This window comes from Numenius arquata, chromosome Z, assembly GCF_964106895.1.
Source record: "Numenius arquata chromosome Z, bNumArq3.hap1.1, whole genome shotgun sequence".
In the NCBI taxonomy this organism is placed as follows: domain Eukaryota; kingdom Metazoa; phylum Chordata; class Aves; order Charadriiformes; family Scolopacidae; genus Numenius; species Numenius arquata.
The window spans coordinates 55,553,199-55,572,132 of NC_133616.1; the positions used below are offsets into that span (position 1 = coordinate 55,553,199).

Consider the following 18,934-nt stretch of genomic DNA (forward strand, 5'->3'; position numbering starts at 1 on the left):
CCCAGGTAGGCAGGGGTCATCGGATGATAGAATAATTGTCTAAACGGCAATAAATTGTTGTGGGTTCCTCAAACCACAACCTTTGTGCAGCACCGCCCATTTCCACAAGTGCACCGACAAGAAAAGGCACCGGGAGGGCAGCACTGCCGCTGCCAGTACCCCGCCGCCCGCCTCACCACCAACAAGATGGCCGCGGGCCGCCGCGTCCCCTCCCCCTTCCCCCCTCCCGCTCGTTGGTCGGCGTTCCCGACACGCACCGCGCCCTGCGTCACCGCCGCCCGCTCTCCCTATTGGTGAGAGGAGGCTGCCGCGCGCCGCGGTTGCGTCCGCCCCGCCCCTCCCCGGTAGACGCCGCGCGCCGGCGTCGCGATGGCGCTGGAGGCGCGGAGGATGGAGGGCGAGGTGGAGGACGGCGAGCTCTCCGACTCGGACTCCGACATGCCCGGCGCCGGCTCTCCCGGGGACCCGCAGCAGGTGAGAAAGGGGAGGTGGCCGGCGGCCAGGCTCCGGCTCCAGTCGGCGCCGCGCCGCTCCTGGCGGCGGGCCGCGGAAGGCCCAGCCGGGAGAAGGCGGCTAGAGGGCCGCAGGGGCCCTGCCGCCACCGCCCGTGATTCCCCGCTCCCGGGGGGATCCACCGACCCCAGGGAGGGGCGGTGGTCGGCTTCTGCGGGAGGAGGGGGGCCCGGTACGTCCCGGGGGCCCTTCCCCGGGAGTGACTCCTTGCCCTGGGCCCGGCAGCCGGCTTGTTCCTTCGGTGCCCGTTCGTGTGGGGAAACCGCATGCTATGGGGGGGCGGGCGAGGCTTTTGTTGCTGCTGGGCACTGGGGTCGGTGAGCAAAGGAGAGTGCGGGCCGAGCGGTACCGCTGGTCCCTTCTAGAACAACAGAAACAAGCCGTTGGGAAAACCCCTGGAGGCAACGAGTGGCGATCGCTGCTTTCCCTTGACTTGACAGCCCTTTCGCATCCGTGAGTTGCTGAAAAGATGTTTATTTCCAAGTGTGTCATATTGTTTACACGTTGGAATGCGTTGTGAAGTTTATGAGGAATTTATGGTGGTGTGTGGGCAGGAAAAAGATCTCAAGATAAATCGGTGTATACTGCATGTGTAAGGATTTTTATTTTCTTTCTTTATTTTGGTTTACTTGCCGTATAGTTCTGGGATATGTAGCACAAAATAAATTATTACAGACATGGGTTCAGTTTTTTGGGTTTTTTTTTTGTTTTTTTTTTTAGTTTTTTTTTAATTTATGGAGTTGTTAGTGTTTTGCATTATGGAATACATTTTAAATTAAAAATTTGTATTTTGCAACATGATAAAATAAGTTGAAGGCTTCTGCTTTCTGTTTGCTAATAGGAGGAAGAAGAAATGGTGCCATAGTGTTGATGAAAGCAGTAAGGTTAAAGGAAGAATTTTTATTTCACCTGAAACTGAAGGAAGGGATCTTATTTTTAAAGATCACAGGATAGCATATAACATTATGATAGGAAGTCAGGTAGGGAACAACTGGAATTACGAGTAAGGAAAAATGCTTACCGCAGATTAGCACAGACAGCGTGGCCAAAAGTTTACAGCCATTGGGCATAAGAATTCTGAGTTACATTACGCATGGTGCTTTTGCAGGTTATGCAGATTTGAGCAGGTTTGACTTTCATATTTTAGTTTACCTGGCAGGTGTATGGGGGGAAACAGTATTTCTTGAATATTTTTATAGCAATGGGACTTTTGTTTTAAAGTATGTTGAAACCTTTATGTTTTTGCTCTAATTAATAAGAAACCATGTGAGTCTGTGGTGTCTTGTTGGTTTAAAGGAAGAAAACCACAGTTCTTCTGTAAGGTATTATTGTCCCCAGCTGGTCATGTGCTGTCCTGATCGAACCATATTCACATTACACTGTTAGCTTCTCAAAGTCTGAGCAGCATCCAAGTTTTGGGGGTTTGGTTTTGGGGGGTTTTGGTCACTTTTTCTTCTTGCTTGAGTCTCAGCACTATTATGGTTGCAGATTACTAGTCTTGACCCCTCTCAGACTGGATAGGATGTCAGTTTTTCTGCTTAAAAAAACTTCTGGTAAATTCCCATGGTGGTTTGGGTTTTTAACCTTCTTAGAACTGCTGTACGTGTTGTGTCTTTGTCCAATTTGGGAATTTTAATAGCTTTTCTATTCTTGTAATAATTTTAATTCCATTCAACAAAAAAGATGTTAAGTAGATTAGCGACTCCTGATAAGTGTTATCTATAGCTGCCATGCTGTCTCTTGTGTACAAACATTCAAATTGCAGAGGTTTCATAGGATGCGCTTGTCAACTGTAGTCCCAAAGATGCTCATAGAGGACAGCCCAAACAGTCAAATGAGTCTGAGTTAAGTTTACCAGACGATCAAATCTTTGGTGTGACTTGATAGCTCTTCTAATTTACAAGAGTAATTATATTAACAGATATTTACTGTTTCTTTTCAGAAATCACATGATGCCAATGATTCAGGCAGACCATTCCAGAGTGCCATTTCATCGTGTGCACCAAGCGTTCCTTATCGGACAACCAAAAGTGTGGATTCAAGTGACGAAAGCTTTTCTGAATCTGATGATGACAGCTGTCTGTGGAAACGAAAACGACAGAAATGTTTCAGCTTTTCTCCTGCTAAATCTGAGCCTTTTCAGCTTAGCCAAAGCCACCAAAAACAAACTGCTCTAGGTGGCAAGAAGGTCAACAACATTTGGGGTGTGGTGCTCCAGGAGCAGAATCAGGATGCAGTGGCTACTGAACTTGGGATTCTAGGCATGGATGGTAGTATTGACAGAAGCAGGCAGTCTGAGACTTACAATTATTTATTGGCTAAAAAGCTGATGAAGGAAGCTCAGCAAAAGGAGGCAGAGACTTTAGATAAAGAACTGGATGAATACATGCATGATGACAAGAAAACACTGCCAGCAGAAGAAGAAAATGGGCAAGGCTTTCTCAAACGGAAGCGGCCTGTAAAGGATAGACTGGGTGAAAGACAAGAAATGAAATATAAAGGAAGGTATGAGATAACAGAAGAAGATTCTGAGGAAAAAGTGGCAGATGAAATTGCTTATCGGTGAGTTTAGTAACAGTGTATCTTAGTTTCTGCAAGCATTGGTAAACTGTTGATGGAAAAGAAGGGGGGGAGGAAAGCTTTGTTACTGCTAAATATGTAAGATGTCATACCAAATTACAAAAAAGCATGAGTGCCTTGTGTGTATTTCCAAAGTCCTGGGATTAAAATGTAGTGTTAAGGCTGGTATCTTTTAGAAGCATGCAGTAATACTGTCCAATTATTTAAAAAAAAAAAAAAATGGTTTGTTGTTTCAGAGCAATGGCAAGGAAAAGTGGCATTTCTCATGATACAGATTTAGTAGTGGCTTTTTTAGGAAATACCACATGAGTAAGGATGCGTGTTGGGAGTTGGACACCAACGAACGCCTGCTGTGGTCACCATGAAAATCTGGCTAAGTTATAAATCCTTGAAATTGTAAATGGCTCGGACTACGTAGTGCTTTGGAGAGCTTCTGAAATGGACATATCCTTTATGTGGAACATGCTTATCTGAAGAAAACGTTTTGCTGCTGTTGTAACTGAGGCCTCTGCCGAGGCCAGACACCAGCACTGAAATCGAGCCTTGCTTCTTTCTGTGTTGTGAAACTGAGCTGTGGTTCTGTGCTAATTTATGGACACCAGTGTTGGGGTTACAAGGCTCCAGCTGTATGCATGCTTGCTGCGATCCAATTCTTTTCATGCTCCTGCTAATGTAGTTATTTTACACTGCGATGAGTCGGAAAACTTATTTGTTGCTTTTTTGAAAGAGTTAGTTTGCAGGCACGTTTGTTTCCTGAACCAATTTGTGGCATGCTTTCTGTTGAGCTGGCACTGGCAGCACTGGACTGATGGTGTGAGGGAGTGCACATGACTGTAGTCATTCTTACTTAGATTGGCTTAAACTGCCACAATCCTTTTTCCATGGTGCAAGGGAAGAAAATGAGATGAAACAGGGAACGAGAGTTACAGGATTTACTATTGGTTAGCTTGACATTTAAATAAAACCTGGGTTTATTGGTCATTGTTGATTTCTTACATGTGGTACTTAGTATTACCAGATGCTGAAATACAGCAATTAGGCAATTAATTACTGCTCTTACCAGTTCTTGGTAGCTTCTCATTTGTGAATTTGAAAACTCTGAGCATTTCTCTTGTAATAAACTTTTCTTTGTTTTGTGGAGCTTCATCAAAATAGGGCAGAAGCCTGTTTTTTTTTAATTGTCAATAGTAGTAGTGGCACTGAACTGCATCAGTAGGATTGTGGTTGTACACATCACAGACAGCACTGTTGTTTGATCTGTGCTGTGCCATCTGTGCCTGGATTCATAACCTTTTGGTGTGTTGGCCCACACGGTGAACTGAAATCAAAGAATTTTTCTGACCATCTTGTGCCATTTTTTGCAGTTTATCTCGTTCAGATCCTGTTGCAGTGCAGAGCTGCTTGCTAAAGCATGCGTACAGGAGGATTGTGCAGGGCCAGGATGAACACTGAGTGGGGATTTGACTGTTTAAGCTGCCAGTGCTGCTAATAGAAGGTCTATTTAACCAGCTCTCTAAGGAATCCTGGTTATCTTAAAGTTCTCTGCATCTTAGAGAAATATTTCCATCTCTTCCAATAATTCACAAAGTAGAAGTCAATCCCATAAATATTTAAAACAGCATTTACCTTCTGGTACCTTATCATTCATTGAACTCAGTGAGATTAAACACAAAGTATAAAGTTAAGCAGATCGGATAATCCTTTTCACGATTAGGACAATTGTCGCTCAAATGTGAGTTTTGACATTTAATTTCGGGTAACTTCAGTCATAGAATTGGAGCAGTTGAAGCTAACCTGGTTGTTCTAAATAGGTGTTCACATCTGTGGTCACACACCTTCTGTTATGCAGTTATCGTAACGTATGCAATGTAGCATAGTGATGTTGCTTGAAGCAATTAGGCTAGATAGTGGTCTTAAGGAAATTTTGATGATGGTGGTCACCCAAGTGTAAAACCAGTGAGCTGTAGTGGTTGGGACTGTGCTTAACGAGAAGCTTGGTCATTGGAAAATCAGAATTTAGCATATGAACTCTTGCTCTGGACAAGTATTGATTGGTGCACTTACAATGTTTTTCAATGGGAGTACGAACTTTGGCACATTGATTGAATTGAATGGGTGCTATATAAGCCTCTCCTGTCTTGCAGACTGACAGTGAAAAATTCTGCATGCTAACAAAAGAATGCAATTTAACTCAGAAATACTGCATTTTTTTTTCTTATTTGCATTTTATAGGTTGTCATAGATTAGTCAACAGACTGATTTCTTTTTTATTGTGTAGGTTTGTCTGAGTGGCACAATGACATATGTATGGGGGAACTTTCACACTTACTGTTGTCTCCATATAATTGTTGATTTAACTGTAAAAGGTGATGTAATTTTAAAAGGTGATGTTGTGCATTTGCACAACAGACTTTTATACTTTAATTTCAGAGATTTATACAGGTCTCTGCAGTTTCTTATTTGTTTTAATCTTTCACACATCAGTAGAAGGAAAATAATCACTGTATTTTCATTGAAACAATTTTTTTAAATGCATGCTTTAAACTCCCTCAGAAGCTCAGTATTTTGATTCAAAAAGCCATTGAAACACTTAAATGTTTACACTCCTTAATTTTAGCACGGTTTTATGTTCTACAAAAGGAATTATTTGTTATGGAAGTTCCATGGCCAATTTTCCTTGAGAAATTATACTGACAATAAATGTGGCTTTTTTTAATCTCCTCTCAGGCTTTGTGAGCCAAAGAAAGATTTAATTGCCCGGGTGGTGAAAATAATTGGGAAAAGAAAAGCTATCGAACTGCTTATGGAAACAGCTGAAGTGGAACAAAATGGTGGACTGTTCATAGTGGTAAGAAAAATGTGATATTGTGGGTTTGCAGGGCAGGCGGCCCACACATATTTTTACGTGTAGAATATTTAGATAGTGCTATTGCACAGCTTTCACGTTGGACAGGTTCTCCCAGAGTTTCATGGCCTTCCCTCCCTATGGAACTAATGTAACCTTCCAGCAGGATTTGAGTAAACAATGAGATGAATAAACCTGGAAATTGCCCAACTTTTTGTACTGAGATAAGCATCTGATTTGCAGTGGTAGTGTTGGGTCTGTTACTCTGCCTTCCCTTGGGATCTTTTCCTGACAGAAAGATCTTTAAGACTGAAGGATTGTGAAGCTTGAATAAAAGCTTGTAGAGAAAAGCTTCCAGGTGAAGCCTCTGGCACATTTCTTCAGTAAGTCATGTAGATGCTTGACAGCACTGACCTTTCTACTGGGTTAATCAGCGTGACATCAGTGGTCAACATACTCAGTAGTGAGCATTTTTAGTGTCTAGTGTCACTTTTGAAGAGTGGTGTTCAGAAGGGAATCTGATGGCTTTATTAGAGAACCATTGGCTTGTGCATCAGCAGAGCAAAACTGAGTACTGATTTCTGTTACAAAAAGGAAAGTATAGAAAGAGACCTATACTTAATGGTTGTTATCAATTTCTTGGCATGCTTTTATTTTTATTAAATAATGAGCCTCAGTGCAAAAGTTCAGAAGAAAAAAATAAAGTGGAAGGGAATTTGTACATACATAATGTACATTGTACTAGTGTACATTAGTACAAATCAGTGCAAGGGAATTTCAGGCATTTGTTTATAAATTAAATCTGTTAAGTTCCATCAATGGAAGCAGAGAGGAGGGAGAAAAAATTAAAAAAAAAAACCCACAAACAAAAACAACCAGCTCTCCCCCCGAAAAAAAGCTAGCAACTTGTCTTAGAAGCAGTCTATTGTCTTGAAAGATTAAAGTACTTACTAACAAGTGTTAACCAAGGAGATGAAAGGGCATAACTCCTGGTGGCACAGGTTCCTTTGGGTGCAGATCAGAGTACGCCATTTGAAAGGCAGTTCATACTGTTTTCTTTGGTTGGGATTTTGTGCATCTGCTGTTTCAAGAACATGCTTATAAATTGACTTTCTCTGTTCATACAACTTTTAGATTATATTTTATGTTATTTAGCAGAAAAGTATCACATTTAATAAATATGAGAGCACTGGAGTAACAGTTCAACTTGATATACTATGAATGGTAATCAATTAATAGTGTGATAATTAGTACTTATAATTTACAGGGGCTTTGAAGCTGACTTCATTCATCCTTCAGTGGGGAGAAACTTTAAAATACATGTTGTGTTTTATGTGCCTTAGGTAGAAATGCAAAATCCTGCAGATATGCAGATAAGTTGTAGAACTGCTGAGCATAATTTAAAAAAAATGAGATCTACATAATTTCGTGAAGTTCATGTTTTACATGTTGCTGGTCTTGGAATGTTGTTATGTGTTATGTGTTAGGAATGTTCTGAATATTTAAACTAGTGTATACGTTATTGCAGATAGTTGTGAGAGTAGTTAAATACTATTTGTGTTTCGTGTCTTTACCTAACCCAGTAGAACTTATTTTTTTATTATTCTGTCTCAATACTATTTTTATATCAACACTTAATATTAAGTTTGCCATCAATAATTTACTCTTTCCCTATTAAGAACGGGACTAGGAGAAGAACACCAGGGGGCGTTTATTTAAACCTGCTGAAGAACACACCTAGCATCAAAGAAGAGCAAATCAAGGTAAAATTGTCAAGAGCACAAATGATTGTCCAAAGTAAATATTTTTTTCCTACTACAAATGTTATGATTGACACTCTCTCATAATTTCTAGCAAGTTTATATTCCAAAGCAACCAGCTTTTCACATTCAAAATGTAAGTAAGAAAACCCACAAAAAAGTTATTGATTGCTATTCACACTTGTTATGGTTTGGGCCAGACTGACTGCTGAGATGTCAGGTGCTCTGCCCCACCTCTCTCTCCAAGGAGAGGAGGGAGAGAGAGAAAGAGACTTAGGAGTTTAGGAAAAAACTAAACTAGTTTATTGGAATAGTTAATAAAATAAAAAGAAAATAATGAAATATATGCAAAACCATATCAAGCTCCCAGGATGGTGATCACATGACTGGCAGGCACTGGGCAAGTCCCAGGCTGGCCTGAGCAATGGATGGGAACTGGATTCCGAATCTGGATTCAGGAATGCATGGATCAGGGTCAAAGGCAGATGAACAGAGAGAGTCCTCCTCAGACGCTGGCCATTGAAGAGAGAGAGCTGGCCCCTTTGATTTCTTAGCTTTTATACTGAGCATGATGCAGATGGGATGGAATATCCTGTTGGTCAGTTCTGGGTCACCTGTCCTGTGCACTCCTCACTGCAGGTGTGACCCCTCTGTGCCCTTCTGCTTCCAACTCTCCAATGGGGCAAATAAAAGTTAGCTGACCTTGGTTGTTACGGCAGTAAGTGTAAGCAAGAGCTGCTCTGTATACCATTCCTTGGCATAAATTAGAGTCAATCAAGTCTTATCTCTGTGGGAACAAACAGTTTCTGCACAATATGCTGTTAATTTCAGGGTTCAGTTAATTAGAAGAGACTTAGCTGCAAAGTAAAATTACTGAACAGAAGATTGGTTGTCTTACCTCAACCAGGACAACGCTAGGCAGAGAGAATACCTTTTATGTATTGCCAGTCACAAAAACCTGTTGAGGATGATGAGACTCTAGAGTCTGAAGAGAGAAACATTGGATTTTACTTAATTTGTATATAATTTACAGCAATGTAATCTGCAGTTACATTTGTCCCCTTGGAGCTCTGCATCATTGTGCATGGATTGAATTGTGTTCTCTTAATAGAATGTTTTTGTCTAGCTGTAGCACCAGGCAGTATTTCCCATTAAGTCAGATACTGGTTTGAACCTAATCTGAATTGCTCACTGGCCCCATCTGTGGTGCTCACCAAATTAGTTTTGTCAGTTAGTAAATACGATATTGCCTTTCCTTTTAGGGTGTGAAATAGACTGAGATGGTATTTTCTTCATGTAATTAAAACAACTTGGGGTTTTTTGTGGTATTTGCCACTTTATTGAAGGTTTTGTTAAAAGAAAGACTTGTTAATTTTGCTTGTAGGTGACTACAGGTCACTGTAAACCATCTGAGCATCTTGTACTAGGAATTGAGAAACAAATCAACATAAATTGTGATTGTCTGTTTTATGTTTAAAAGCAAATAAAGACCCTTTCATGGCTTACTGTGGTCGCAAAGTTGCAAGTTTGATCACTTTATCCCATTACAAAAAAAAAAAAAGTTTGGTCTTTTGCCCCTCTTCCAAAAAATTCCTCTTCTACCTCTCTTCCATGCCCTTGTAATTGCGTGTCTCATTCTTCTCTTGCTGATACTGGGAAGTGTTTAATGATGCAGCAGTTTTCACTCAGTGAACTTGACTGATGGTACAAGGCATCATTTTTCATACAAACCTGTGGGAAAAGTATGTGTAATCCTGTCGTCGTGGAGGTTGTCACATATGCAACTCTCACAGATTTGTATGTCCTCAGTACTTGACTTGCAGGTTTTGGCCAGATAAAACCATTAATGTTTTCTGTAGACAGTTTGTTTTTTAAAAAATAAGCAGGGAAAGAAAGGCGTGTAACACTACATGATATTCTCCCCCTTGAAATACGGATGGAACTTGCAACAGTGATATTTTGCAGTTGAGAAGATGTTAATGGGGTTCACAAGTGTTTAATGGGACCAGACTCAAATTCCAATTACAGAGGAAAGTTTTCAGAAGTTGTCATAGAACTTTTGGTTGTATTTTCTCTACAGGTCCCTCTGTATGGCAGAACGACCCTCTGGTCCACCACCTAATCCTCCCAGTTTTGTATCATCAGCAAAGTTGAAATGAAAACTTAGTGATACTTATTTATATATACTTTGAGATTGCTGAGAAATTATGTAATAAAATTATTTACGGGGCATTTTTCTTAAGTGCAGTCTATCTTCATACTTCTACTATCAATAATGTGTACCTTAGTTAAATATTATTGAACAGTATTTGTAATATTTTTTTTTTTCACTTTTATGTTTTCTTTAGGAAGCACTAGTAAATGAATATGCCAAACTTTTTTTTTTTTGTTTTTGTTTTCTTTCAAGGAAATATTCTATCTGGAAAACCAAAAGGAGTATGAAAATAAAAAAGCTGCTAAGAAGAGGAGAATTCAAGTTTTAGGAAAGAAGATGAAAAAAGCCATTAAAGGGCTTAACCTGCAGGAGTATGATGATGCATCTCGTGAGACTTTCGCTAGTGATACGAATGAGGCTCTGGCTTCCCTGGATGATCTACAGGAGGGGCATCATGAAGCAAAGATGGAACCTGAAGATATTATTGAAATTGATAATGCTCATGATTTGGAGATCTTCTAGTTAGTAATGTTCTTGATAACAGTCTCTGTAAAACATACTAAATGAGCCTTTCTTATAATCCCATGGTTTCTTATTTTCGTAAGATGCAGAAACATGGGAAATATTTGATGCTGAAGAAAATGAGATAATTCTTAGCTAAATTAAACAGCATGAAAGATGTTAGTTGTCCTATTATTTGTTTTCAAAAACTTCTAAGATTTTTTTTTTAGGTAACAGCTCTGCATCACCGTGTTTGTTCCTTAGGAACTTTTTTTAGCCACATGTTAGGTTTAGGAATTAAGACTATGTTTTAACCCAACACATTTAATTTGCTGAAGCTAACAAAGTAATCAAGTGAGCAATGCTCTTATTAGAGTTGAACAGAAAAAACAGTATAAAGTTAGTCTTGATATATAAAAGATCGTGTGTTCATAGTATGGCAGTCTGTTGGCAAGAATAGCAGTGTTTATAGGATTAAGACCTGTAAAAACAGATTGGTTTGTGAAATAAACTTAATTTTAAGGGTCAGTGACCTTTAAATAACAACCTTGTAAATAAGCACTGTTGAACAATGTATGTTTCAAATTTCTGCAGCAGTTTAATCGTTCGTATTATAGTAGTGGCTTGAGCTTCCTACCTCTTCTGTCTATAGTTTTTCTATTATTAGACACACAACTTGCGCAGATCTTTTTTTTTTTTGCAAACAAATACCACTGAATGCTTTTTCAGTAGTGAGATTTTACAAATCTGTGTTCCCCTCAAGGGTCTGAGACTCTACATGTAGGTATAAACCATTTACCTTGCAGTTCTTGTTTCTAAACTGCTTCTCATATGTGTGGTAGGGTAAAATAATGTGTGGCTTGCAGAAGTTCTAAAGTTTTTCTATGCTGACTCTTAAGAAAACAATAGTATGCAAAAGATAATTTTTTTTTACCTATGGGAGAAGACTGTTGTGTAGTTTGTAAGTTCAATTGAAGACTTTTATGTTGAATGTTATTGACACAACCGAAGAACATGTGGCACTGGTCTGTATGATGTCTAAAATACTTTTGTGTTTTCTGTGACTAGATGCTATTTTCCAGTATAAAATATTTCTGAAATATTAATGAATTAACTCACTTTCAAACCCAACAACAAACTTAGGTACGTAACTGTTGATCACCTGAAGTCCTTGGATTTCAGAAGCAAAGCATATCACTGAAACACAGAATGAAGTTATAATGTTGAACAACTCAGTGCTGTCAAGAGCTGTTTTTTCAATGACTACTATATTCGAAGAAAGTTCTTAAATATGTAACACGTTCCATTATATGCTTTATTAGATTTAATTAGAGTTTTGACTTTTCTGCATTTTTCTGTTCATGTGCTGGAGCTCCCTGTTGTTGTTAAGAAGTTATTCCTCAGGTGTGAAGCATGCCTTTGTGGGTAGTAGTTGCTCCTGCTGAAATAACAAAAGGTTTTGATTTGTTCATTAACGTTCCTAATAAATCTATGATGGCCAAGAGTACTAAACTGATAGCTCATGTAAGGGAAACAGGATTTTGTACTACATAATTAGTTTGGGGCTGTACCAGTTGATCCTAGTTTTGGTAATTGCTTGGGAACATTTTAACAATTTCCTGGATAGAATCAGCAAATTTTAATGGTGGTTTAAATATTTTTTTATTGTTATATAATTTGCTGCTAGTGAGCTCTGTGTAATTTTTAAATGTTAATGTTTTTAACATTCATTTTCCAGGTAAGGGGTACTGAAACAATTTATAGTCTCTTCCTTAAAAGGAAGATGATACGGAGTGCCCATTCCTTTTTTCCAGTGTCTGATTAACTGACCTTTGCTTGTCTTCTGGCTTTTCCTCTCTTTTTGTGTATTTTCTTTGGCTTTCAACAAGAGTCCTTTCAAAAGGAAGCCTGTTCAAAACATTGAGCAGGTCTTCATGCCTGTTGGTGAAAATTACAGTGGTGAAAGCTACTGTTGGTGTCAATAAGACTGCATTAAGCAGCACCCGTTTTTGTGTGTCTGCAGTTGAGCTTTGGTTTGTTACTGGAGTGGCAGGGCTGGTCCTCCTTGCTTCGCCGCCTGGCATGAGCCCCGGCCCTCTTCTCTGGGATGTACCTGCTGGTGGCAGCCTGGCAGAGGCCTCATTATGAGTCCGTGTGTGACAGCTCGGGGCTTGTGTCAGCCAGCCTTGGGTTGAGCATGGGCAGTGCTGGAGCTGGGGTGCCCAGAGCTTTGGTGCGGTAACACTACAATTTCCCCAGGGACTGATGCAAGGGTGAGAAAGCACAGGTTGTGGCGTTCCTGCGCATTGCTGTAGATCTGGCTTTTACTCTGTATCTGACTGAGGTTGCTGGAAGCTGTTGAGATAGATACAGCAGTGGCCATTTTCATCTTCCTCATCAAACAGTATTGCATTCCTCCTTCCTTATTTTCTTCCCCCAAAACTACTGCAAGAGTAGAAAGCATGGGTAAGGCTAGAGGTTATCTCTCTCAACTCCCACATATTCAATTTGTTTAGTCTGTCCTGAGCTGATACTTGCGGAGAGAGCGGCTTTGTGTGCTTGTTGGTCCACTGGGGCTTGCCACTGAACTGGATTGTGTGGGCTGTGTTTTGTCTGGGAACAGATATGCCTGGCTGTTCAGATCTTAGTAGCTGAGGTTTTAAAGACAAAAACACAGATACAAGGGTTGGGGTTTGTGTTCTTGAGTTTCTCTGATGTGCAAGAGAGGCATCATCTTTACTGTGAATGTCGACTCTGTACTGCTGGGACTTATATTGCCCTGTGTCCCTTAAGCTATAGTGGCATAATAAGCCACCTCTGTCGTGCCTGAAGCAGATGGTGAAAATGAGGGAAACATGCTCTGGTTTGAAAACAAAGCTTGTTTGTAATCAAAGACATTTTTCTTCCTTATATCCCAAATTCAAATAAGAAAACAATGGTTTTTGGTATCACAGGGAAAATTTGTTTATTAATGATTTGGTTTTATAGTGGATCATGGAAGCATCACTTTAAGATTGTCTTCCCCTTCTAAGTAGATGATCTCATTAAAATGTGTTTATGTCCTCCAGGCTTATGAATGGCTATTTGCCAAAATCCTCAAGCAAGCATGGAATGACCCAGTGCTTACTGCGATGCCTTTTAGTATTTTGAATTTAAAGGTAGTGATAGTGGTAAAAAGTGGTTTTGTATTGTATAGAACTTAATAGTTGTCCCGTATTCCCCAAGGTGCTGCTGGGTATCTGCAGCAACTCGTATTGAATTCAGTTCCAGGTATGAAACCAGACAGCAGTGCTTTGCTATTCTCTCCATACCATCACCATAGTGCTAGCAGATTTTATTCTGAAGCTTATTACTGTCTAAAACATGTCTAAATCTTTCTGGTTTTCTTTATTTTGATCATAATTTAAAAAAAAAAAAGTGACTGTGTCTCCTTTGTTATGTTACGAGAAGCAGCTTATAACAGCAGGACTCTGGTTTCTCAAAGATCTGCGAGGAGCCAAAGAAGGAGGGGAAGGGGGAAAACAGCAATAAAAAGGTATAAAGGTGATGTGAAAAGTAAATGAAATGGAGAGGATGAACATTACTTGTGACAATCGCTGTTATGGAGAAGTTGAATTGCTGGTGGTTTGTCAGAGCACAGGTGTGGAGTGGTTGACTGGGTAATAAAGAAAATCACGAGTTTTTTTAAAAGGTGTTTTTCTTCAATCTGTCATAAACTCTTGCTGTGACAGCCCTCATTACTTGCCCCCTTAACTTACGTCATCCTCTGCTGCTGGTCTGCCAGAGGCATTTTTTTAAAGCTTGGTTTAGTGGATATGGGCTTACTTGGTACCCCACTCCTGTTCCTAATTCTTACCGGTCAGCAGCACGTCAAAGATAGAAGTCCATTTCTGAACTGCTGTGGTACTTCAGTGATCCTGGGAATATCCAGTCCTGGAGCCTTCGCATCATAGTTTGTTTCAGGGATTCAAGAACCTGGCAGAGACAATGATTGCTATTTCCTAGGGCCACCTTGTGGATTCAGCAGGCTACTGGAGAGCATGTTGCACAGTGGCAACCTTTGCAGCAGCTGTGGCTTCTTGGTATATTGGACCTACTGCATCTTATCTCATTTGTGACCTGCCAGGCCCTAGGAAGTTCTTGCAGAACAAACCTTCCCCATATTTTCAAAGTACATATTTGAAGCTTTCTGATCTCCTTATCTGCAGTATTGATAGATGCCACTTTTTCAGAGCAGTGGAAGGAACACTCAACTGTGATAGTTTTAATACGGCTCAGCCACACGCATTTTTAGAATCCTGAACATCCAGACCTAAATACTGACAAGACGAGAATACTCACCTGAAGTTATAACAGGATACTCTACGCACAAGTTAGGTATTCTAGATACTACCTTTTAGGTAATTTGTTCGTTTATTTTGTTTGAGCAAAGAGATTCATTTTCTAGTCACTTAAAAAAAAAAAAGGCAAACCAACACATTTGTCTCATTAAATAAATACAGAAAAATCTTGTGTTGAAAACTTTTCCTCAGAAAGATTCTTCTTTTCCCTTGTTTAAAGCATCATCCCTATGAAAGGTACTCATTTGTCCCCAGAAGTTGCACTTTTTTAATTTGCCCCCTGAATTTTTATTTTCTTCTATCAACTTTTTTTTTTCACATGATAGTATAGCTATTTACAGTAATTATTTTATATTTGTTGTTTAGTTACCACTGATGAGTTTAGCGTTTACAGCCTTCAACCACTGGAATGTCTTTATTCAGTATGCAGAAGGTGCTGAAATATACACTGGGGCTCTGGAAGGCAGTTTGTTCTTGGAGCACCAGGAAAGACTTTGCCATGGAGATCAAAGAAAAAGCCTCCAAGGAAAAATAAATGCCTTGGGAAATGTTAATTGCTGATACCCTTGTACATTTCCACGTTTCCAGATCCTGAGCAACTGTGATCACTCTTGCATGCAGAAAACCCATGACCTCCTTTTTCCTCTTACGTACAAGCTGGAACAGTATATATGTGATGTTTAAATGGCATACAAAATTGCACCAAACTGTTGTGTGGACTATTTTCTTTATAGAGAAAAGTAAAAAAAAAAAAAAACCCTTACCTTAATGTTGACCTGCTGTCCTTGATAAAGAATATGAGAACCCAAAATATTTTGGACTCAAGATTTTGGTGGAAAAGCGGAATGTCCATGTAGATGTACAGGAGATGGGTAGCAACCCAATCCTATGTTGTGTCTTTCTTGTAAAGTCTTGTCTGTCTTCTGTTCCTCTTACATCTGCTGGAAGTGACACTATTCATTTTTTTCTTGTCTTTCTGGAGATATTACTGTGAACCACCTTACCTGCTTATTTGGTTTTTTTAAGCTTGTTTAAGCAGTACTCATATTTCTCAGCCTTACTGAAATATAAATAAAACACTTAACTCCTCTGTAGCAGGGATAAATTATTCCCAAGGCTACTACAGTGAACTAAGATTTTCTGAAGGAAGAATTTCTGATCTACAGTCCCTGACACCTTTTTAAAGAAAAAGGGGCCAAATGCAGAAAGATTATCATGGGCTGTCAGGGGAAATGTGCTGAAAATCTAAGTGAAGAATAAGCTGAAGTAAATGGTGGTATAAAATAAATATACTCCACAAATGACAGTAGTTGGTTCCAGCCATCCAGATGCCTTCCCTCTAGAGCTGTCAGCCCAAACCAGGTGCATGCATCAAAGAAGACGTGTGATTCAATTTTGTCTTGCGATTCTTTCACCAACTCTTCATTGGGTAAATACCACATTATCAAGCTGGAGGGTGGCAAGTGGGAAATCTAAGGAAAAAAAATCTTTAATTTTGCAAAAGTTTGAGTATTTTAGAAGTTTTCCAGGAAGTGTTTTTAGTATCCTGGATACCTATTTGGTTTTTGCCTTCTGTGATACAAGTAAGGTTGTCTGTTCTAATGTTTGCCTAGATAATTCATTATTGTATTTTAAAGTATGGTATACTAAAGCTTTATTTTAGGTTACTCTCTTGAAATAATGTGCTTTATTCCAAGTTACTACATCTTCGTATTCTGTTTTGTAGCAGATTAACTCCATTAAATCCAATGGCCAGAATGTGGCTTCAAAGCTGTAGGTGCTTATTAACAGAAAAATGAAATTGCCGTGGAAACAAATGAGAAGAAGGTCTTTGAATATTTCTACAGAAATACTACCCTTTTAGTTTTGTGTACATAGAAATACTGATCTCCAAATACTGTTATCATAGCATCATAGAATGGTTTTGGTTGGAAGGGACCTGAAAGATCATCTAGTTCCAACCCCCCTGCCATGGGCAGGGACACCTCCCGCTAGACCAGGTTGCTCAAAGGCCCATCCAGCCTGGCCTTAAACACCGCCAGGGATGGAGCATCCACAGCTTCTCTGGGCAACCTGTTCCAGTGCCTCATTACCCTCATAGTGAAAAATTTCTTCCTGATATCTGATCTAAACTTGCCCTCTTCCCGTTTGAAGCCACTACCCCTCATCCTACCACTACATGCCCTTCTAAAAGGTCCCTCTCCAGCTTTCTTGTAGGCCCCCTTCAGATATTGGAAGGCTGCTATAAGGTCTTCCCAGAGCCTTCTCTTCTCCAGGCTGAACAACCCTAATTCTCTCAGCCTATCTTCATAGGAGAGCTGCTCCAGCCCTCTGATCATCTTCATGACCCTCTTTTGGACTCAGACCAACAGGTCCATGTCCTTCTTGTGCTGAGGACTGTGGGACAGGATTCGGCTGGTCTCAGCAAAACCCCCAGCACTGCTGCTTCCCTCCGAGGGGGTTGGAACGTCGGCTGCAGTATTTGTGTCTGCACGCGTCACTGCCCCGCGCTCTGTGATCGGTTTCCCTGTATCGGTTGTCCCTGAAAATCATACTTAGACCGACGTTGATTAGCATAATGACGCCCTTTTCGGCACCTGGGACAAATCCCAGGGGCTTGGGGTCTAGCACTGGCATTGGCATTTAGACAATTTTTCTTCAGATGGCCAGGTTTGCCACAACCATAACAGTTCCCTGGTCCTGTTGGACCATGCATGGCCGCGAAAGCAGCGGCCATGGCCTCAAATTTATGATCCATAGTACCAATTCTATTACAAGCCTCCACCATTTCAACCAATGTAGGGTTCGGATTCGGGAGAGACTTTAACAACTTTTTACAATCCACATTAGCATTCTCGACGGCTAATTTTAGCAACAAAATTTCCCGTGCCTCCGTATTATCTATTCGGCGCTCCAAGGCTTGTTTTAGTCTATCGATAAACTGCATATAAGGCTCTCGGGGTTCCTGGGTAATAGTAGTAAAAGCCTTTTGTGGCTTCTGAGAGTCGGGAACCTTAAAAAAGGCCTTTTTTGCTTCTTCACGAGTTGCCTCAAGGGCTTCCCGTGGAATTCGAGCCTGATCCACAGGATTGGTGTGCTGACCTGTACCTGTGAGGTGCTCTATAGTCAGTGCGGCGATAGCTGCGTCGCCGTGACCTACGTAAGTTAAGAGGAGTGCTTGGAGTCCCCCTCTCCAATGAGCCTCCCACAAAGTGTATTGCGTCGGCGTCAATAGCAATCGCGCTAAGGATTTTAAATCATGCGGAGTCATAACATATGTATCAAAACCAGAGGATAACAAGCTTGCAAAATACGGGGAGGAAAGTCCATGTTCAGTGACAGTACGGCGCAACTCCTTAACCACTGGAAAAGATAGAGCTTCCCACTGCACCCCCCGACCTTGATAAATCCCGGGGGCTACTATCGTTTTAGCAATTTCCAGTTCTCCTTCCTTTAAGGCTTGGCGCCTTATGTTAACCCACACGTCATGTGGGTCGAGGGGGTATAGGTCTGGCTCCTTTTCAGGGTCCACTGATCCCGGATCAAAGGGATCCTCTTCTGGGGGATACCCCGCAGCACACACCTCTAGTGGTGCAATGGATTTTTTACCCTCCGATGATAACGGAGGTATTGCAGGAGAGTCTTCCTCTCTCTCTGCTTCATCTTTGTGACTTTTTTCCTGGGCTTTTAAAGTCTCAAAAATACCTCTCCACCACGGAAGCATATGCTGTGTTTCGGCATTCCCCGTAGTCGCCACATCCCATAGTTTCACCCCCACATCATCCCAAAGTTCCCGCGTAAAAATAGTAGATGCAGTTACAGTGGGTATTTTCACTTGTACCCATTTAAGTATCGTTTTAAGATCATGCCCAGAGATATTCTTTCCATGCTTTTGAAGGAGAGCTTTCATAAGCTCATATCCGTCTCTTTCAGGGGAAGACGCTTGATTTCCCATGTTTCCCACAGCTCACCTCTCTACTCCAGAGGGATTTCAGGCCAGCCGGCTCCTGCTTCCTTTCAGCAGCTCATTCAACGTTCTGTGGGACTCACAGCATGCCACGCAGATCTGAGCCCTGGAATCACATCGGGGTCACCAATTTGCTGCGATTGAGAGACGGGACACAGCTTGATGCAAGCAAGATGTTGATTTTATTATAATTCTTTACATACATTTATACTAGTCCTAAGGTAGCGTGTTCTAAGATGATTGGTTCACATTCACAGATTGGCTAATGCTAAT

At 40.7% G+C, this 18,934-nt stretch overlaps 1 protein-coding gene across 2 annotated transcripts; it reads left to right on the forward strand.

Moving 5' to 3' along the window:
* The first annotated feature begins 330 nt into the window (after positions 1-330).
* PHAX (phosphorylated adaptor for RNA export) lies at positions 331-14,040 on the forward strand. Of its 2 annotated transcripts, none has more exons than XM_074166200.1 (5): positions 331-474; positions 2,456-3,075; positions 5,821-5,941; positions 7,618-7,701; positions 10,106-14,040. In XM_074166200.1, exons 1-5 carry the CDS (start codon positions 370-372, stop codon positions 10,373-10,375), a joined length of 1,200 nt encoding a protein of 399 aa, XP_074022301.1. In that variant the 5' UTR covers positions 331-369; the 3' UTR covers positions 10,376-14,040. The 2 variants fall into 2 exon arrangements, with proteins under 2 accessions (XP_074022301.1, XP_074022300.1); XM_074166199.1 differs by having other exon boundaries at positions 370-509; positions 2,485-3,075.
* The last annotated feature ends 4,894 nt before the right edge of the window (positions 14,041-18,934 follow it).